The sequence below is a fragment of the Rutilus rutilus genome (assembly GCF_951802725.1).
Source record: "Rutilus rutilus genome assembly, chromosome: 22".
Lineage (NCBI taxonomy): Eukaryota > Metazoa > Chordata > Actinopteri > Cypriniformes > Leuciscidae > Rutilus > Rutilus rutilus.
In genome coordinates this window covers 14,155,582-14,178,551 of record NC_140227.1, presented here as the reverse complement: position 1 = coordinate 14,178,551, position 22,970 = coordinate 14,155,582, and the positions used below count along the sequence as shown (strand labels likewise).

At 37.4% G+C, this 22,970-nt stretch overlaps 1 protein-coding gene across 4 annotated transcripts; it reads left to right on the top strand.

The window, feature by feature from the left end:
* Positions 1-361: 361 nt before the first annotated feature.
* Positions 362-22,890, top strand: itgb6 (integrin, beta 6). 4 transcript variants are annotated; one of them, XM_084395024.1, is made up of 17 exons: positions 362-3,719; positions 7,717-7,786; positions 8,702-8,781; positions 9,733-9,931; positions 10,190-10,436; positions 10,651-10,816; positions 10,921-11,082; positions 13,194-13,289; positions 13,645-13,734; positions 16,847-16,981; positions 17,373-17,638; positions 17,714-17,865; positions 18,987-19,209; positions 19,615-19,709; positions 21,281-21,397; positions 21,523-21,689; positions 21,829-22,890. In XM_084395024.1, the coding sequence occupies exons 2-17, from the start codon at positions 7,732-7,734 to the stop codon at positions 21,916-21,918; spliced, it is 2,340 nt and encodes a 779-aa protein (XP_084251150.1). In that variant the 5' UTR covers positions 362-3,719; positions 7,717-7,731; the 3' UTR covers positions 21,919-22,890. The 4 variants fall into 4 exon arrangements, with proteins under 4 accessions (XP_084251150.1, XP_084251152.1, XP_084251151.1 ...); XM_084395026.1 differs by having other exon boundaries at positions 2,057-2,357; XM_084395025.1 differs by lacking the exon at positions 362-3,719 and adding an exon at positions 7,609-7,624.
* Positions 22,891-22,970: the final 80 nt, after the last annotated feature.

Here is a 22,970-nt window from a genome sequence, read left to right as displayed (position 1 = left end):
GTTTAGGCCACAAAACTGCATTGGCCTATCAGCTCAACTCGCGCACATCTTTAGCATTTTTGTCTTTTGCCTTGATTTTAAACTGTACTGCGTAGAAAGCACAGTTGCATTCAGGCCTGTATTTAGATAATATACATTTAGCAATCACCTCTTTGGAAGGTCATTTTGCACCTTTTTAGCTGAGAGGGGCCTTCCCGATGGGCCCTTTGTAATATCAGCCTGCTGGGTTTTATCATAAATCCAGGAGATTATGTCTAAGACTCACAGGCACCTTGCATATGTCTCTCTCTCACACTGTGTGTGTGTGTGTGTGTGTGTGTGTGTGTGTGTGTGTGTGTGTGTGTGTGTGTGTGTGTGTGTGTGTGTGTGTGTGTGTGTGTGTGTGTGTGTGTGTGTGTGTGTGTGTGTGTGTGTGTGTGTTTTCCACTGTCTAATTGCCACAGACTCAAACACTAATCTAAGAGAGCATATCTGCGGTAGTCCTCTTCCACTGTTTCTAATCCTTTTTACATTGTCTTTCTTATTGTTTCTGTCAGATGCTGGCTTCTTGATCTATATTAATGACAAGTTCACATTTAATAGCATGTACACCTGTCTCTTTCCCTCCCCCCAGACAGCTGAGAGGACACACACCCTGTATCCTGGTGGGAGTGTGAAGGTTAGGTGCATGTATGTGCGAGTGTGTGGATGAACATGTCTGTGCTTGAACATGTGTGTGTGTGTGTGTGTGTTGCATAGATAGGAGATCTGTCTCTGACTTTTTCAATCTAAATACCACCATCACTACCACAGCAACCTGTCAATCAAAACCCACACGCTGAACCCCACGATGGAAAGAGACCGTCACAGTTCATTATAAAGCTATCTGTGTTTGGGACAAAATGTTTTATACTGATATGTTTTGTGATTGTGGTTTTGTGTAGCTTTACTTTGATGGCAAAATAACCCCCCAGTAGTCTGCTAAATCTGCTTTAATTAATAAAAATGTATTCATGAATTAAAATGAACAAATAAAAAAATATAAATGAATTAAATATCATTAAATAACTCCAATGGAGGTCCTTAAAGGTATACCTTATTCACACAAAAAAAAAAAAAAAAGATTTTAAAAGGCCAAATCATGGTTTTGCTTTGAATCTAATAAAGTTCATTGTAAGATCATTACCTTACTATGTAACCATTGCGTTACTAATAGAGCTTCTTAAGTCTCACTCTCTGTGTGTGTTTGTTTGAAATAGTGCAACCACAAAGCGCTTGCTGCCCACATTATTTCCTTTTGACTTTATATAAAAGAGACATTCTCCCTCAGTGTCTCTCATTCTCTTTACTTTCTCTCTCTGTTTCTCCATGTTCCATTCATATTTCAGTGTGGAAGAATGAGTGTATCTGTGCCATTCATTTCCGGTGAGTGTGACTGCAGCACACACACACATTTGCCTTTTTTATATCATTGTGGGGACTTTCTACTAACTTCAGTTGTTTTTATACTGAGCTGATGATGTTTTCAATCTCTTAACCCTCACAGAAACCTTTCTTTTTTTTAAGTTTTCATTAATATGTAATTTAGTATCTTTGTGATGCCATTTTCCTCATGGAACCCTTGGCTGAGTCGATTAATTGTCTTTCTTATTGTTTCTGTCAGATGCTGGCTTCTTGATCTATATTAATGACAAGTTCGATTCGATTAGTCGAAATGAGTCGATTAATGAGTCGATTAATGAGTCGATTAATGAGTCGATTAATTTTTGTGGGACAAAATTCTCTAGAATAAATATTTTATTTAACATTGATTTCCCAATGTAGAAAATCCCCGACACGCGCATATTCACACATAGTGGACATGCCAAGACCCGTTACTAAACTAAAAAAAAGCACCTGACACTGATGGTGGATTTTACTTACCACAGAATCAGTTTCGCTGTCTGACAGACAACAGAAAAACCCCACTGACCTACATGCTGTGCACACACACATTCAACAATATCCACAGTCACACATGCCCATTTAGCCTGTTAGTCTCTCTCTCTCGCTCGCTCTCTCTCTCTCTCTCTCTCTCTCTCTCTCACTAATGAAGAAGCTTCATGCTGTGTGCATGTATTTGGGGGTGTGTGCGTGTAGTCCTGCAGTTGCTGCTGTCATTCATGCAGAAAAGTGTGTGTGTGTGTGAGAGAGGGAAAAGGGAGCGCAGGCGTCATGCTCCATAAAACCAGTGTGATAGTTTCAGCGTACTATTGCTTCCGACTCACACTTCCAGCCGGATAGACATTCACACGCTCCGGTATCGCTCTATCCCACTTGCTGCTGTGGTTTTGGTATTGAGAGAGAGGACAGCATGCTAGCTGCCGAGGCCTCCAGGGGTGAGTTCCATTCTAATACATCCAAAATGAAAAAAAGAAGAAGAAAAGGTTAAAGTTTATATAACTCTTGGCCAGGTTAAAAAGTTTGTTAAAAAAATCAGTCACACACATACAGCCAATGTCAAATGTAAGACAAATATATGTAGGATATCATAGATTAGGATACAATTATATATGATAGGACAGTATCTGTAGGATAGGATATAGGATATGATATGATAGAATAGGATAGGATGGGATAGGATAGGATAGGATAGGATAGGATAGGATAGGATAGAGTAAATGCAATAGGATGGGATGGGATGGGCCAGGATGGGATATATAATATGATAGGGTAGGGCAGGATATGATAGGATAGAATGGGATATATAATATGATATGATGAGATATATGATAGGTTAAGATAGGTTGGGATTATAGGATAGGTTAGGATAGGATAGGACAAGATTTGGATAATATAGGATGGGGTGATATGATAGGATAGGTTGGGATTATAGGATAGGTTATGATAGGATAGGACAAGATTTGGATAATATAGGATGGGGTGATAGGATAGGAGAGGATAGGACAAGATTTGGATAATATAGGATGGGGTGATAGGATAGGAGAGGATAGGACAAGATTTGGATAATATAAGGGATATATGATAAGATAGGATAGGATTGGATATATAACAGGATAGGAGATAGGGATATAGGACAGGACAGGATTGAATATATGATAGGACATGATAGGATAAGACAGGATAGGATGGGATATAGGGTAGGATATATAATGGGATGGGATAGGATAGGATGGAATGGGATAGGATAGGATAGGATAGAATGGGATGGGATGGGATGGGATGGGATGGGATGGGATGGGATAGGAGTGTTGTAGTACTTGAGTTCAGACCAGATTCAGGTCCGTTTCAAGTCCAAGACCATTTTTTCAGATGCATTCCTGACCTGGTCTTGAATAGTCATAAAAATATGGTCTTAGGATGTGTTCACAATTGTAGTTTGGCTCTCTTAGTTCTTTTGGTCTGGAACAATTTTTTAAAAAAAATTATACATTTATTCCTGATCCCCTACACTGTCATTTTTAAAACCGAACCTAAAGACAAAAAAAAAAAAAACTTTAATGACGGATATTTTGTGACAGACCTTGTTGAACATCTAAACCAATGCTGTGTGCTGGGCTAAATGTGCTCGCTGCATGTGCCTACATATGATGGTATATGATGGAGCTGTCAACTTATGAAGAGCTTATAAAATGTGTAAAGGACTCAAAACCTACAAATGAAGATCTGCTGCGAGGAGACGTGGTTCTGATGCCTGAACTATGATGGGCAACATCACGACTATGATGAGAAAAAAACAGGTATGCTTGAGCATTCTTGTGACCTGATGTCCTGTTTTTGGTTTGCTTAAATGTGTTTGGTCCGTGTGGCGTTCATATGTCAGTCAAATTACACCAAAGTTCATTTGAAAGTGGACTGAGAGATCCATCTTTTCAGGGTTCTCAATCTGCTTGTTTGGTGCGCACCAGGGTTCGGATGCCAGAACCAGAATTTTGTTTTAATCGAACCAAACCTGCCAAGTGTGAACACACCCGAGATGCGCTTGAGTCAAAGTACGGATGCAAGTATTACAATACTGTAGGATAGGATAGGATATTATAGGACAGGATAGGACAAAAGAGAAGAGAAACAGTTTGAATTGAAAAGGTTTTGATTCATGGTCTTAACTGCAGTTATACAGTGCCTTGACATCTGTATCTCTCTCACTCCTCTTCCATCTATTAATGGCTCTTACTTTTAAAGGGGTCATATAATGGTACATGCACTTTTACAAGTTGATTGTACTGAAATGTGTGTTGGCAGTGCCTGTACACAACCATCATAAAATGATAAAAAATCCATCCAGTGTTTTTTTTTTCATCTTCTTATATGTTTTCCCCCATCTCAAATCAAGCCGTTCGATTTTGTTACGTCACAAAATCGATTCCCCTCCCACGATTGTTACGAATCATAGTCCGCATGGACCGGCGCGGTCATTGTTGATACGCTGGAGCACTGTCTATGAGCAGAATGGCGTCTAAGCGATTGTGCTGTTCTGTTCTTGGGTGTAATAAGGAACACAGCAGTCATTTTGATGTTCCTAAATCCGAACCACTGAAGACGCAGTGGCTGAGTTTGTTTTCGAAGGGAATATTCCCCGAGATCAACGTCAATGCTTTCATGTTTGCGCAAATCATTTCACACACCAGACTGCTTTACAAACGAGGGTCAGTATAAAGCTGGTTTTGCTAAGAAGCTGCTCCTGAAAAAAGGATCGGTACCAACTATTCGTGTTCCTGCTGCACCTCCAGAATAACTGAAGAGAGTGTAACGTTTTATTAACCTTTATTTATATTAATCTTTGCAAATCGCTTGCTGCACGCTTCACGATGAATGCGGCTGTTTACACTCAGGGTACATTACGGCATGTTTTCTATGTACGACGTTCTCGATATAATTCATAATCCCACGTTTATAATGAACAACGCGTTATGGTTATTGTGTTACAAACGGTGTATACACAGAACAGAGGGGCGGGGTGAGCAAAGCTCATTATCATTTAAAGACACATGCACTTAAACGGCGTGCTGAAAACAGAGCTGTTTTTGACCAGGTAAAATGAGTGTTTTCTTACAATACTAATGAGAATTTATAATTAAAGTATATTACAAACTTTTAATTTAGACCCTAAAGAATCATATTAGCTTGTACAAAAATGGCATTATATGAACCCTTTAAGTTTCATTTGAAATGCCATTGTTCTAAATGGAAGTGATTAACCAAATACACACTTCAGAAAAGAAAAATCACAAATGCGATCTTTGAAATTTTGAATCATTTCAGTTGTAGAAATTAGATTAAATTGAGAGTGAATGAGGTTCAATCTGGTGCTTCTCAAACTTTGCTCCAGAGAAAAAGTCCCCAGTAATCTCACATCTCTTCTAGAGTTTCAGAAGACATCACAACAATGTCTCAAACTGTGCTTGGATTTGCCAAGGAATTTTAGAAGGAACAGAGTTGACACTTATAACCAAGTCTATTAAGTCGAAGGCTGTGAAAGAGCAACATCAGTGTGGTCACACACTGATCTTGAATTATGCTTGTAAATGAAAACAATACGTTATGCCATCTATTGTTACTGTAACAGTAAAATCTATCCCAAGGCCTCATCCACTCATTCCCACTGGTGGCCATCTCAACAATTTTACAATCAGATGTTAATCATTACATTCTGTCATTCTTTTGAAATATGAAAACAACGACCTGCGGTCATTTTGTATTACCTGATCAGTTAAACATTGACTTGGTTTTATCAATATGTCTGTGCTCTCAGACAGAGTCTGAGTCACGGCTCTTCACAGCCAGGCGTGGCTCTCTCACACACACACACACCTGTTTTTTGGAATGTGTTACATGCTACCATACTTAACAAATATTAATATAAGTCAAGGCCATGGGGATTCCCACAGGCTTTGTTGAAGAATCAGGCTGTTCCCTATGGATTTATACGGCAATACACATAGTCAATGAGAGTGCACTGCAGAAAACAAGATATCCCTGGAATTGATTCCCAAAAGACGTGTTTGCGAGTCATATTTAGGGGTGTAATCCACATTATGATTGAGGTCAGTGATGGGAGTGAGCAGATGTTTGATATCTAAAGTAATGTGCTGATAAGGCATGATTCATTGCAGGGTCATAGCCTGAGGTTAACCTCTATTTTTGCTTTAGGCTTGTCAGTCTTAATTACATTTAACTGATGAGTGTGGAGATAAATGCTGTATAATTATACACTGTATCAACTAAACAATGAAAGAAAAGATAAACGATTATGTGTAGTTCACACTGACTGGTATTTGCAGAGACAATGTGAGCAGAAATCATTCATTTATAGAGTTTGCAGGTGAGTGACAGGTGATATTTTATGTGCAAATGTGGCATTATGGGCGACTGCCAAAAGGAGTCAGTGAAGCCCTTGTGATCTGATGCCTGTCAAGATACTCAAACAGGAATCCCAACCAGTATAGTGACTCTGGGGGATCCGTTGATTTAATTGCACTCAGTTAGGGTGTGAATTACGGGGCTTGATTCCCCTAATTAAAGCTCAAACACCCCTAAAGGAAATCAAGACTAGGCTTACAGTTAACATGTACTACATTTTCATAATTCATGTAAGTCTACATTTATACATTCCAACAGCATTTTCAAACATTTCAGAAACCACAAAATTAGATTACATGTTAGTCAGCAAACTCTAAATAATATCTCAGGAACTTGTTTTTTAAAAATGCCCTTAAGATTAGCGGTTAGCTAACTGTGCACAACAAGACATGTGGGTCAAGAAGTCAACTGTTTTTTTAATAATGTTTTATAAAAGTTGATTAAATTGAAAGTCTGTGAATAATTCACACAATGCTTTGAAAGCTTGTTTACATATCCTATATTGTAGCCTAATACATAGTATTTCATAGATAACAATAGGCTATAAATCAAGTGTCTGCATCTTTTCTCACAAATAGCTTTAACTTTCTTAGTCACATTTAACATTTAATATTTAACCAGTCCCTGACCAGTTTAGTGAATGTAGGAAGTCAGTTCCCCTCAAGTTCACACAGGAGTCCAATTAACAATGTGACGTTCATTGCATTAACTATGTTACGACCATGTTAGACCAGTATGTTACAACCAGAGAGTATCTAAATACTTTCAATCTTAATTTTTTTAACAATATTTTGTTATCTAATGGACATTTTACTTTCTAAGACGAACAATTCACTCTCAATGTCGCAAATTCTAAACCGTGTTTTGCAGAAGTGAAAAAAGACATCTGAGCAGAAAACGTCACATCACAGCCTACCATAGAAAGTGCCACACTATAGCCTATATTATACAAACCTGATCATTTCTAGACTATGAAAAAGGTAGAACTTCGTCCGAATTGTATGGCTGAATAAAATATCTTACGACAAAATGATTACTAGAGAGAGTGTAAACTAGTTCTCAATCTACTCTTTTAAAAAAGCCTACTCTTGTAGGCTAGTCAATCTATTTCTTACTCATAAACGCGATGTTAAGTACGTTCGAGAGGCTGCTGTGGTGTGACACAAGTATTTGTGTGAAATATCTGCACTTGTGAGAGGGTGACTTACCTGTGGTGTTCTCACTTGCACGGAAGTGCATATAAAGGTTGGGCAGGTAAGCGCACGCGCTGAGTCTGTCTGTCCAGGTGAGCTCAGACCTGCTCGCGCTACATGATCGCATCCCGCGTTTGTTTGTGTGAGAATATGAACTGTATTTATTTTTTTCTCCTGTGATCAGAAACCGTGAGGACTAATGGGGATTGTTTCACTCTACCTTGTCCTTCACTTCTGGCTCGGGACTGTCGGAGGTAAGGCTGAACACATTTTTGATCAATCACACACACATAAAGTACAGTCTATACGTGAAGTTTCGCTCTTCGTTCAGCCTAATTCCGGTTTTAAAAATATGAATTAAAAATATGAATCATTTAGAACTAACTTTATTTTTATGTTTTACTTCCATTACTCACATTTAATTTAAAAAATATTGTATTTAAAAAAATAAATAGTTTTTTAAAATCTGCATTAATGTTACAATTACCTATTTAGATATGTAAATCTAAAGTCTGTCATTTTAAAAAGAGCTCTAAGTAGATTGTTTCCCTCATTTGCATTTAAATTGTTGAATATAATGTGCTTCTTATAAAAGTGTGTTTTCATGAGAATAATGTCAGAGTTCTTGTTTACTTACAGTGACATAATTATGTAGGCTAAATACTCACCTGAAGGCTCTCAAGATATAAATCACACAAGATTTAAAACTTGGTAACAGGACAAGGATAACAATCAACTGATGATTTTAATAGAGGAACAAACTCATCCTGACATCACAAGTTAATAAACATGACAACAGCAATAATGTTAAAAAAAAAGGTTAAACAGTAAAAAAACTTATTTACTCTAACCCTAGTGCATGCTGGGTGGTGAACCACAATCCCATTTTTTTCAGTGTAAGCTTTTTTGAACTCACAACATGCGTCAATCTAACTCACCTGCTATGTTTGCTGGTTTCACTTTAAAACAAAAACAGTATATTGTAATAGATAAGAAATAAGATGTGTTCTTGCAAGTGAAGCAAAAAAATAAAATAAAATTTGATTTAGTGTACTTGGTTGCTCAGAATACTTTCTGTCAGAGAGTAGAAATATCAGCTGACTTTCTATGGTTTTGATGTTGCGTGAGAAACAAGCGAACCGCTTCCACAAACCACTGTGCACTTGCAGGGACGTGTTCTCAATTCAGCGCTGTGGCCTGTGACGAGTGTCTGCAGCTGGGGCCGCAGTGCGCATGGTGCACACTACAGGTAACACCGCACTCCCATCAGAACCGCTTTAGAACTATTTGTGAAATTTACAAGCATTAGTGAAAATTGTTTAAAAGTAAATCCTATATGCATATGACATATGTTTTTACATTGCTTTAACTCATCAAAATAAGTTATACATGATTCATTTTTCAAGTCAGTTTAATAAGTTGAAATTATTTAAACATCCAAGTTGATTGTACTTAAACATTTAAGGCAGCAACTTTTTTTTTACAGTGTACACATATTTTGCTCTAAAAAATCAGAATGTAGTGCGCAAACACTTTTTTTTAAAGGATAGTTCTAAAAAAAGAGAGACTATGAACTATATATATAAACAAAAATGATTGAAGTACGTTTTGCAATAATATATTTCTTTTAAATTTCATGTTTAATTTAATGTGATTACATTAAATATATTATTACACTATTATTATATATTAATACATTATAATATATATATATAATATAGCAAAAAGTGGCAGTAAATGTTTCTTCACATCCTTTTTTTAATGAATTTTTAGGACACATGAAGAAAAAAATCTTTTATACCATTCTCAGTTGAACTATTATTTAATTTATGACATTAATGTTTGTTTGTTTTCTATTATAGATTTAATGTGTTTTATGTCTTGTGAATAAGATGTAGGGTATGTTGTAAAACTTACAGGGGGCCAAAAAAAAAAAAATTCCATTAAAATGGATAATACAGTGAATTTTACAATTCATTACAAAAATTTTAAAAATATATATATTCTTGCAAAACGTACTTCAATAATCTTTGTTTTATTTACAACTTTGAAAAACAATCAAATCACTGTAATATTATATTATATTATATTATATTATGTTATTTGTAAAGCTGCTTGAAATTATTCTTATTTCTATTCTGGTTAATTATGCAACACTGTAAAGCATTACCACTAATAATAGTTAAAACTGTTTATTTAGAATTTCACCGACTTTTTCTCAATCGACGAGAGATGCGACACACCGGAGGCTCTTCTTCAGAAGGGATGCTCTGGCGAATTTGTGGAGTTTCCCGTCACGAATGTCAAAGTGCTGAAGGATCAAGACTTAGGAAAGCGCCCCGGCCAAGCCAATGTTTCATACATCGCTCCTCAGAAGATGCGCCTCCAGCTTAGACCAGGTATAAAAATGGGTGACACAGATTTAGAAAATCAAAGAAACGTCTCTCTCTCTCTACCCACAGCTGTTGAGGTGCTTCCCCTGACGGAAACATCTAGTCATTCAGAGCCCGAAAACAATCTATAGACAAACTAAACAATGTCTACTGGTTAGAGTGGGCACTGAAGATTGCTCTGACTTGGAAAACATTTGTACCACACTGGAATCTTAGAATGTGCATTTGAAACTTTGAGCTTTTTATGTCATTTCTCTTCCACAGGAAGTCAGCTGACCTTTCCGATTCAAGTCCAGCAACCGGAGGACCATCCGGTGGACATCTATTACCTGATGGACCTGTCGGCATCTATGATTGATGATCTGAAAATGATCAAAGACTTGGGTTCGACTCTCTCAAAAGAGATGGCTAAGCTTACCAGCAAATTCAGACTAGGATTCGGCTCCTTTGTGGAGAAACCAGTTCTGCCTTTCATCAAGATAACACGCGAGGAGCTGGCCAATCCCTGCAGGTATTTCCCATTGCCAGATCTAAAGGGTCGGCCAGTATAAACGCATAGTGAGATGAATCGTGACAGCCGATGGAACATCAGTGAGGGAAATGTGTGATTTAATTTCAACCAATCATATTTATGACCAGTGCGTTACATCATCTTCCATTTAGAAGTGAATGATGAACTGTTTTAGACAATAGCAACCCACTTTTATGGCTTTTGTCTTTCGCAGGAGTGTTGATTTTGAATGTCTCCCCACATTCGGATACAGACACCTCCTGTCTTTAACAAGCAGCACTGACAAGTTTAATGAGATCATCTCGAGGCAACGGGTATCTGCGAACATTGACGTGCCAGAGTGCGGTTTCGACGCCATCATGCAAGCGGCGGTGTGTGGGGTGAGTCGTTTTCCAAAGACGCCCTTGAAATCCTACTCAGTTTTTGCTTTTATGGAGGGATGCCATTTTGTTCCAACTTCCTGGAAATGTCCATCCCACCTCAGGACAGGATTGGCTGGCGGAACGATTCCATGAAGCTGTTGGTGTTCGTGAGCGATGCTGATTCTCACTTTGGGATGGACAGCAAAATGTCCGGCATCGTGGTCCCCAATGACGGAGAGTGTCACCTGGATGGCAATAATGAGTATTCAATGACTGCCCACCTGGTAAGGTGAAGTCTGCAGCTTCAATTCCTGAGTAATCGGGAAATTTGGATCACTTAAAGGAATATTCCGGGTTACAATAAATAGAAATGAAACTCTATAGTCATTTTTCATCTGATATAAATAAATAAGAGGCTGTGAGGGATGGATGTAGTTTCTGGAAGCGCATATTGTCAGTATTTCATATACTCAATATTCATATATAACTCAATATACACTCACCTAAAGGATTATTAGGAACACCTGTTCAATTTCTCATTAATGCAATTATCTAATCAACCAATCACATGGCAGTTGCTTCAATGCATTTAGGGGTGTGGTCCTGGTCAAGACAATCTCCTGAACTCCAAACTGAATGTCATAATGGGAAAGAAAGGTGATTTAAGCAATTTTGAGTGTGGCATGGTTGTTGGTGCCAGTCTGAGTATTTCACAATCTGCTCAGTTACTGGGATTTTCACGCACAACCATTTCTAGGGTTTACAAAGAATGGTGTGAAAAGGGAAAAACATCCAGTATGCGGCAGTCCTGTGGGCGAAAATGCCTTGTTGATGCTAGAGGTCAGAGGAGAATGGGCCGACTGATTCAAGCTGATAGAAGAGCAACTTTGACTGAAATAACCACTCGTTACAACCGAGGTATGCAGCAAAGCATTTGTGAAGCCACAACACGCACAACCTTGAGGCGGATGGGCTACAACAGCAGAAGACCCCACCGGGTACCACTCATCTCCACTACAAATAGGAAAAAGAGGCTACAATTTGCACGAGCTCACCAAAATTGGACCGTTGAAGACTGGAAAAATGTTGCCTGGTCTGATGAGTCTCGATTTCTGTTGAGACATTCAGATGGTAGAGTCAGAATTTGGCGTAAACAGAATGAGAACATGGATCCATCATGCCTTGTTACCACTGTGCAGGCTGGTGGTGGTGGTGTAATGGTGTGGGGGATGTTTTCTTGGCACACTTTAGGCCCCTTAGTGCCAATTGGGCATCGTTTAAATGCCACGGCCTACCTGAGCATTGTTTCTGACCATGTCCATCCCTTTATGACCACCATGTACCCATCCTCTGATGGCTACTTCCAGCAGGATAATGCACCATGTCACAAAGCTCGAATCATTTCAAATTGGTTTCTTGAACATGACAATGAGTTCACTGTACTAAAATGGCCCCCACAGTCACCAGATCTCAACCCAATAGAGCATCTTTGGGATGTGGTGGAACGGGAGCTTCGTGCCCTGGAGGTGCATCCCACAAATCTCCATCAACTGCAAGATGCTATCCTATCAATATGGGCCAACATTTCTAAAGAATGCTTTCAGCACCTTGTTGAATCAATGCCACATAGAATTAAGGCAGTTCTGAAGGCGAAAGGGGGTCAAACACAGTATTAGTATGGTGTTCCTAATAATCCTTTAGGTGAGTGTATACTCATATTTCAATAGTCATTTTGGTAGCTGACGGGAACTACTTTTGGGAAGTTGTTTCCTAAGGTGTGACATGCTATACTACTATAACTTTTGTAAAAACCATCTTCCTAATTCTTATTAATTTGTTTGAACAATTTTTAGTTATCATTTTTATAGCAGATTTTATTTGTGGTAGTCATTCAATTTATGCATTCATGGAATATTTGTTCTTAAAATATATTATATTATATTATAATACGCTATAATATCATATTTTATTGTAAAGCTGCTTGAAATTATTCTTATTTCTGTTTTAGTTACTTAAAGAATTAAGGCAAATTTTTTTTACATTTTAAACATTTTATTCATCAAATGTTTTAAACATTTTATTCATCAACTACTTCCTTACAATGGTAGCCTATGGGGGAAGTTGTGCAAAAAGGTTTTCAAAAAAAGAAAATATTAAAAATTTTGTGAAAGCATTTACAGTAATAATTCAAATAGATTAGATAATAGACAAGTCATTATTTTCAGATTTTAACCTGGGATATTCCTTTACAAATTGCAATCTTGAGTTCTTGTTTAAAAAAACATAATTAAATATTGTTTTTTAATGCAAACCCCTGTATTATAATTTTTTTGTGTGAATTTGTTGTGTTGTGACTGGGTGTCTTGTTTTTGGTGCTTTTGTCCTCTATATTTAGGAGTACCCAACATTAGGGCAGCTCGTCGACAAACTGGTTGAAAACAATATCCTCCTTATATTCGCTGTGACTGATGAACAGAGACAGAATTATGAGGTGAGAAAAGAGTAAGGGACTTTTCATATTAGGCCGGTGAGGCAAACAAACAGGTATGTGTTTTTCTGTGCATGTGGAACTTGAGACGACCTGTGAAGGAAGATAGATCAGTATGTGAATATACTGCATGAATCACTAGTGTATTCAGTTCTCCTATAACATGTTCAAACACAGTCTTTATCACATCACCCAGACCGACCTCTCACGACACAAATATTTAATGTTTTCTGAGTTCTCCTTTTCCTTTCTTCCTCTCTCACTTTCCCCTTATCGATCTCCCACATCTCAAATTCTGTGGCTGTTCTCCAGGAGATTGGAGTTCATGTTTAACCAGTTTCTTCTGCATTTCTGACAGAATTATGCAAGTCTGATTCCTGGTGCTACTGTGGGGGTGTTGGCATCTGATTCAAGAAACATTCTGGAACTCATCATGACCTCATATAAGGTAAATTAACACCTTTTAGTCTCCACAAGTCTTTCTGGTCGGCCTTTCAGGTGTCACCTGCCACATTAGGCCAACGTTCATACATTTAATGATCATGTACGTGGTTTTATGCTTTGTAAACTTGTTTGTTGATGTTTCGAATGTTTTGTGAATATTGAAATGTCAGCAGGCTGACATAGATCAGGCTTAAAATGGCACCATTTTCCAGCAAAAATGTATGAATTCTTGCTGTGAGCCCATACACAAAAGAAATGTATTTGAAATATATTTTCAGAATATATTTTTGGAATATATGCAAATATTTGAAATTGGCCCAATAAATATATTTTAGTTAAATATATGTAAATATATTTAGAAATGTAAAAAGTCAACATTTTCACAAACAAACAACACACTTTCAATCATTTTTTTAGATAGACCACTTAAGCCAATGATGTGGGCATGGGAGAGCAGTGCTCTACTTCACCCACCCACATTTTTCCTACTGGTCGGGGATCAAACCAGCAATCCTTCGGTTACAAGCCCAAAGCCCTAACCAGTAGGCCACAGCTGCCCCTTTACTAACTTCATTATTTTTTTATTTTTTTTATTTTTTTTACTAAATACAGTTATTTAATAGTGTGTGTATGCAGTGTTAGACACTGAGTTATATCTATTGTTTAAGTGCACTTTACTGTTGGAGTATCATTGTTATACTTGCATCATAAATATTGTGCATATTTTCAATATTTAAATGACTTCAGGAAAGATGTCAATAAAACAACAATAAATCTAATAATTGCACTTAGTGTTAGGTACGTGCCACCTAATATGGCCTAATAGTCCTAGGAAAGCAACTATCTGTCATTTTACATTGCAGTCATTTAAATGTAAGTACAGTATTTATTATAGCTGTGTGTCATAATACATGGTAGCCTACTGTTGTGTATTGGGGAAAAGGTAGAGGAATTACTATGATTAAAAAATACATTTTCGACCCTTCTTTAGCAAGCTAAACATTTTATGACCATATATTTTGTCATATATTTTAAATTACATGATATAAATGTAAATATATTTCACACTTAACATCATATATTTTTGTTATATTTCAGAATATATTTCAAAATGATAAATATAAGTGGACAGCATCAATGTATTTGGAATATACGCCACATATATTTTTGACACTTTAAAATATATTTACATATATTTCTTTTGTGTATGGGAGATATTGCAAATTAAAAATAAATGATTTGTTATAAAATTATTTTTGAAAGAATCCCCCCAAAATACATGAATACATTCTATAGGCCTACATTAATATACATTACAAATATATTAATATATATATAAAAAAAAATGTATAGTGCTGGGTAACGATTAATCTAAAATAAAACTTTGTTTACATAATAGATGTGTTTGTACTGTGTATAATTATTTAGTATATACATACACACATGCATATGTGTGTATTTATATATACAAAATAATTATACACAGTACACACATATATTATGTAAACACAAACTTTTATTTTGAATAAGATTAATCACGATTAATGGTTGCCCAGCACTAAAAATATTGTTTCAAATTAAAAATAGGCATCCATGTCTGTTAGTCATTGAGGAAATATTTTAAAAAGCAGAAACCAAATTATTCATGATGATTTGCAGGAAGTTAAATGATTTGCTGACATGTCTTATCTGTTCAACATCTCCCCTCCCTATAACCCCCTCTGCTCATTTTCTTGAGAATCGCCGTGTTCACAGAGCGTGTCTGCACTCGTTCTTTGGCTGTTGTTTGATCTCTTCATCTCCGTTCCTCCATCCCCCACTCTCTCTTTCCTCTGCCTGCACTCTAATCTTCATTAGAACCCTCTAAGTGCTGCGCATCCCACCGACATGGCACAGGTGCACTATACGGTGGTGTATTATTAATTGAAGTGTGAAGTCTATGACAAACCCCTCTCAAAATAGTAGAAAAGACTATTTGAAGTGAAGTTGACCATCTAAAAATGCTCTGGACGTGTTGGCACCTGGTGTGCTCGTATTGCTGACTCAACACGTGAGTCATTCAGAGTCATGATGGACTCCAGCTGAGTATGCCGCATACTTATATAAGTCAAGTCAAGTCACCTTTATTTTTAGCGCTTTGAACAATCTGTACGGCTTCACAGTGATAACAGGAGAATGATTCAATGATGCAAACATAGTTCATTTTGACTGTAAAGCAGCTCTAAAAAAAAACATGTCATTGTACAGCTGAAGTCAGTTCAGTGTTGATTCAGTTCTGTTGTAAAGATCATCAATTATTAAATGAGTTAATTTCATCTGTAAGGCTGTTCTGCAGAAAACAGTGATGTCATCGTCCAGCTCAGTTCAGTTCTCATCCAATAGTGTCGGTCATATAACATTGGTTTGAGTCCTTGAAGCTGATTGGCTGACTCACAGTTTTGATATTGTCAGAAATAGGGGTACAGTAGGAGTCCATTTCTGTCCCCCAAGGTACAATCTACACTAACGTAGGGCTTATAATTGGACCTCAAGGTACACATATGTACCTTTTTGAGGGTCAAAAAGCATTAAAAGGTACATATATGTACCGTATATATGTTAAGGTACAATATTGTACCCTTGAGGGTACAGTCCCAGTGACAAGCCATTGTACGCCTAAAGGTACAATTATGTTCTTTATTTTCTGAGAGTGTACCCAGCTCTATGAAATACTTGATTATTATCAAATACAGCATTATAAAGTGACCACTAAACATAATTTCAAAGCTGTGCTAGTTTAATGTCTCTCATATCACTCTACTGTGATCTTACAAATGAAATGTATTTGAACTCAAAAACGTTTTTTTGTTGTTTTGGCTGTTTGTTTTGTTTTGTTTTGTTTTGTTTTGTTTTGTTTCTGTTTCTGTTTTTGTTTTTTGTTTTGTTTTGTTTTGTTTTGTTTCTGTTTCTGTTTCTGTTTCTGTTTTTGTTTTGTTTTTTGTTTTGTTTTGTTTTGTTTCTGTTTCTGTTTCTGTTTTGTTTTGTTTTGTTTTGTTTTTGTTTTGTTTTTTGTTTTGACTGGGTTTATTTTGCAGTAATGACCGGCTCAAGTTTTTCTTTTCTTTTTTGATTGACAGGAACTGAGGTCAGAGATTGATCTGGAGGTTCTGGGCAACACTGAGGGTCTGCAGATTTCGTTCACGGCACTCTGTCAGGACGGGACCATCATCCCCGGACATAAACACTGCTCCAATGTCAAAGCTGGTGATGTGGTCAGTTCTTTTATTCTTTATTTGCTTTCAATAACACTTCCCTAGTAGGTTAAAACCGGACTGAAGCAACAACAACAACAAAAAAAACTGTCCTGTGTCCTGCATCTGTTGATGACGAAATAACAAGTATGTCATTCTTAAGTATGATATACAATGCCATGAATATACTATTATTTTAGTTTAGAAAGGTCTTTGCTCTCATTGTTTTGTGTACATAAAAGTTTTGCATTCAAGCAAATCAAACGATTTGACAGTTACAAACAAACCTCTGCAAACAAGTTGAACACGTTTAGAAAATATTAGCTCGAAATGTTGATAAATATGTCCTGTTTTCTGTAACAATCAATTGACTTCAAAGAAATTTAAATGTAAATAATTATTTTTCACTCAGGTATCTTTTAACGTTACGGTCGAGTTAAAAGGCTGTCTTGCTGGCCCACGGCTGTTTTACTTGCGGCCGGTGGGTTTCCAAGATACCCTGGAGATCGAACTGGAGTCCCAGTGCGTGTGTGACTGCCATCAAACCCCCGAGGCGAACAGCACCCACTGCAGCCGAGGGCACGGGGCGCTGGAGTGTGGAGCCTGTGTGTGTGATCCGGGCTTTGTGGGGCCGAAGTGTGAGTGCACAGAGGGCCAAGACCAAGTCAGTGACTGCAGGTGAGAACGAGCGTCATGGAGCGTTTCCTGCGAGGCACGCAGACACAGTTTAACGTAAGTTTATGTGTTTGGCAGGGCACATGAAGGTGCGGAGATGTGCAGCGGCCAGGGCGAGTGTTTCTGCGGACAGTGCGCGTGTCACCCGTCCGATTTCGGTCACGTGTACGGGGCGTACTGCGAGTGTGACGACTTCTCCTGCGTCCGGTTCAGAGGAGAGCTTTGCGGAGGTCAGAACACGCCGTAACACTGTGATAAAATTTGAGGGGATGAAAAGAAAGCGCTGATGCAGTGGAGGGGGATATTTGATCTGCTCTCACCCTGTGGAATGTTGATGAAAGAATAACACACTGATAACTGCCAAAACAGTTGCTGTGCCCGGGAGGAGACGGGCGGAAGGGTTTAGTTTGGGCCATCCCATGTTTATATTTATATCCATGCAAATGTGCCATGCGAGTTTATTTATATATTTAGTGTGATAATAATCACAATCATTTAATGTTTTTTAAAAGAGTAAAAAACTATAATTAATCAAATTAATATAATATAATTCTGTAATAAGGAATTTTCGTACCATTGGAGCAATTCAAGTTTAAAGCTTTTGTCTACCTTAATAATGTAATGTGTTAAGTTATGGTCATTTTGAAGGCTATATTTGAGCAAATGTTGATCATTGATTATATGATTATTTTGATTAATTAATCACCATATCTGACTGGTCTGACAAAACTTATTTATTAGTTAAGTATTTATGGCAACTATAAATATATGTATGTATGTATGTATGTATGTACACACACACACTTTTTGAAAGAAGTTACTTGCGCTCACCAAGACTGCATTTATTTGATCAATTCAGTAAAACTGAAATATTGTGACATTTTTACAATGTAAAATAACTCTATAATTATTTTCATCTATTTTATATTTAATCTATTTTATTATGTTTTAAAATGTAATTTATTCCTGCAGTCTTTAGTGTCACATGATCATTCAGAATTCATTCTGATATGTTGATTTGGTGCTCAAGAAACATTTCTTATTATCAAGGGTGAAAACTATTTTTTTCAATTTACATTTATTTGTATAGCGCTTTCCACAATACATTTTTTGTTTAAAAGCAGCTTTACAGAAAATGCATGTGTCAACATTACAATTTAGAGTGATCTGTTATCAGAGGTGACTGTCTAAGTTATGTATTTCAGAAATCACACAGTTAGCTAAAAATGTGTTAATTTAAACAATGTAATAATTTAGTTCTGCTGAATATTTTTGTGGAAACCATGACAGAAATATTCTCTATACATTATACATTTTTTTCAATCATTTGTATTAATATGTGTTTGTGCAGGTCACGGGGAATGTGACTGTGGCGAGTGTGTGTGTCACAGCGGTTGGATGGGGGAGTTCTGTAACTGTAGCACCAGCACCAACATGTGCACATCGGCGGATGGGTCCATCTGCAGCGGACGGGGCAAGTGTGTGTGTGGGAAGTGCGAGTGCACCGTTCCCGGAGCCTCAGGAGAGCGCTGCGAAAGGTGCCCAACCTGTGAAGATATCTGTAACTTACCCAGGTAAAGACATGCACATGTATCTGTACAAAGGCATTTGTTTTTTACTACAGCCTGGTTTGAACAATGCATGATTTAACCTAATAAAACTAACATTAATTGATTTCTTTGATTGACATTGCACCCCATGTCCTTCCTCTGTGTATTTCTCATGACTGTGTGTTTGTGTGAGTCTTCCTCTTGTTCACTCATATCCAGAGGGCATATATGAGCACCGAAAGGCATGTGGCAGCTCTGTTGGATTGCATTTCCTTCCCACTAAAGGTCCGATCATCCCGTGGGTCATTTGACTCTGTGATAGAGAGATACAGAGAGAATGAACTCACAACGAATACAAAACTAAGCTTCCTCTAGAGACAAACTCTCTGTGAGGTCGACGGGTTAATGTTGTCATTATGTGTCCCGCAGGTCTTGTGTGGAGTGTTACCTCAAAGCTAAAGACCCGTCGGACGAGTGCGCCGTGAAGTGCAACTCCCTGCATGCCACTGTCAGCAATTCCACAGGTCAGAATCCATTGTTTTGTTCTCTGCAGTGTTCTTTTATCAATGCTTGTTCAGTAGGGTAGCTGTTTATTAGGCAAACATTTTACTTTACACCTCTTTTAAAGGTACAGTATAGCAAAAAAAGCATGTATTTTAACTCATACAGACAATTATGATACTTTAACGCCGATTTCTTTCAAAATCTGTCTTGATATACTCATGCACGCACATAAAAAGCAGCCATTCTTTAGATCATCCCTCTTGACACTTTACAAAGGAAAACACGCTACTTAGCTTGTTGTGTGGAGAGCCTATTGTTGGGGCTCATTGAGTTTCAAGACCCTCAAGTGTCTACACAAGATCAGTCTATTATATGAACCCTGAGATCACAAGCCAGCTGGTATTGTGGAGGCTGGCTCTATACGGTCTGTGAGTCGATGAAAAGACACAAAACGCTGACAGTCTTTGATAAAGACACAAGAGGAACAAAGGAAAGAGATTAAGGGAACAAAATGAGGTTTGAATGGGGTAATATCATGGTCACCGCCATTTTGCCAAGTAAGACAAGTTCCTGGATCAACATATTTTGTTGATCCCTAAACAACATTCCTGTCTGAAAACATAGTCCTAACCCTATCCCTAAACCTAACCCTACCCATAACTTATCCCTAATATTTGAGAGAAATGATAGGTAAAAACACTGATGTAATTGTAGCCTAAACTTGACATAAACTGTAAATTTGTGTCTCAAATCTGATTGGTTGATTGGAATGTTGTTCCAAGATCAACATCTTTGGGAACATGTTGTACTTGGTGAAATCCTGTTCACAGTAATATCATGCATGCGTGACATTGGTGAATATTGGAGTGACAAATAACTAATTTTGAGATCAAAATGTAGTACAGATTTGATTATATCTGTCAGGAGTTAATTGGATTGTGAAAAATAAGAGGGCTTGGTGATGTCATCAGAAAAGGAACGTCGTTTCCAAAGGTGGAGCAACTTATTACCATTTTTTTAATTAAAGATTATTAATTCAAACCTAAATGACTTACTGATGCATCCTCCGTTGGATCAAGCCACGCATCGCGTTCTTCTTCTTCTGAGGTAAATTCAAGGCTTATTTCTCAAAGCGCGTATTATTCTTTCAAACTGATGAAAAGTAGATGAACCTGATGAAGCCTGATGGTTTGTTTATGGAGGTAATGGGAGCGTTTCAATTTATTTATAAAACTAGACACTTCAAGCTTTCTAAAGACACATCTCTCATGTCTGTGTGACTAGCCTTTGTTGAGTTTCGGTTCATTTTTTGAAACGCGTTTCAGAAAAAAAGTTCACAGAGACTGAGATGGCAGAAAGCGCACCTTGAATGAGGCACAAAGTTTTGTTGTTATTGTGAGTGTATGCAAAAACAATTGACCATTTACAGTTTCGAATGATGTACGACACAAAATGACGGAATATTTTAAGTTCTTTTCGCCGTTATCGGGAAAAAATGCAAGTGATCAAGCCGGAGCGTCTGCCGATCCCTGAGGGTTAATACAAAAGTGTGTAATTTTTTTTAATAGTATTTATTTATTTATTTTTCTAGATTTTGAGGAAAGTCGGGCAGCATTTTGCACCTTACAGAACGAGGACAGCTGCCTACTGTCTTTCAGTTTGGTGGACAGCGATCACGGCAGCATCATTTACAACCCCAAGCTTTACGGTGAGATTAAAACATTTCATTTTTTTAATACATGAACATGTATTAACTAATACATTGTGGCATTATACACAAGAATATAGTTACAATCATATTTGAAATAGTTTGTGTCTATAATTATCCTACAGCCTGCCCTGAGCCACCGAACGCACCATTGATCGCCCTGGGCGTGTGCATGTCTGTCCTTGTCGTTGGCATTACACTCCTTGTGATCTGGAAGTTTCTTGTTTCTGTCCATGACCGGAAAGAGGTTGCCAAGTTTGAGGCAGAGAAGGCGAAAGCAAAATGGCAGACGGTATGATAACATTATCGAGAGTTTTGCCCTATTCCAACATGTTTACTCATGCATTTCACTGCATTTTCCATTCATTTTTATGTGTTAATGGCCCAATTTGCTTTTATGTAATGTGCTTTTGTCTATCTTTTATCCCCAGGGCACAAATCCTCTTTTCAGGAGCTCGACATCAACATTTAAAAATGTGACCTACAAAAGTGCAGGGCAGCAGAAGAGTGATATTTCTTAGGGCTACTGACCAACTTTGTTGAAACACAGAATAGGCTTCTATTTACCTTCTATTTTTTTATTTAAATGTATTTTCTTGTACTGTACAAGTGGGACACTGTGTGTGTGTGTGTGTGTGTGTGTGTGTGTGTGTGTGTGTGTGTGTGCAATTGTGTGCTTGTAAATTGGGGGCAGGATTGTCAATTACCGGCAGTGAATTTATTTTAAAAAATGTAAATAATTTTGAACACTGTGTTGTGCTGCTAAAGGTGGTAAAGGTACTGTTAAATCTGGGCAACACTGGATCTTCTTGTTTTACATTTAGCGTTTTTGTAGCATAATGTTTTTCACGTAGTATCTGTGACCGTTTGTTTGTGATTGGTTAGTTGAGGCTGAGCCTTTTGTTTTTTTGTTGAATTTATTAATTAATTTCGATTTTGCAGGATCAAATGTAAAAAGTCTGTTTGTACTTGTGTTTTGTAATATATTTGATTGTTTTCCATATTGAGTCTCGCATTATTTCTCTCTAAATGTGTTTTTACACGGCCAAGTTAATGCTGCAGCGTGATCCAAAAAGTTAATAAGATCATATTTTATTCAAGCTTATTTGTATAGAGCTTTTCACAATAGCCTACATCATTTTTCAAAGCAGCTTTACAGAAAATGCTTGTTTCAATGTTATAACTCAAGTATTCAGCCAGGGATTAGTGTGTCGAAGTAACATTGTATTCAAAATAGTATTTCTGCATTTGTAATTCATGTGTAAATACAATTATGATGACGAGTCGTGCAGCGTTTAATATTCGGTTATTTTTCGTAGGATATAAGCCACTTCAGATGCAGCTTCTGTGCCGCATTTTGCAGTGCAGTGATTTAAAACAATCTGTACATTTAATTGAACATTTAATATAAGTAGCCTATTGCTATACTCTGGCTACTTTCTTGCCAAATTACGAAAAAAAACTGCACGCGAGTGACGCGACTCAACGGGAATTAAAAAAACAAACAAAAAACGCTTCTAATCTGGTCGCGTCGCGTTGCGTTCAGAGCAGACGGGCTGTAAGAAGAGAGACA

Bases quoted from the DNA above. Each gene is read 5' to 3' on its own strand.
- itgb6 (XM_084395024.1), top strand. From the start codon at position 7,732: ATGGGGATTGTTTCACTCTACCTTGTCCTTCACTTCTGGCTCGGGACT. The intron at 9,932-10,189 runs GTATAAAAATGG...TCTCTTCCACAG, and splicing joins GCGCCTCCAGCTTAGACCAG to GAAGTCAGCTGACCTTTCCG. The intron at 10,437-10,650 runs GTATTTCCCATT...TGTCTTTCGCAG, and splicing joins GAGCTGGCCAATCCCTGCAG to GAGTGTTGATTTTGAATGTC.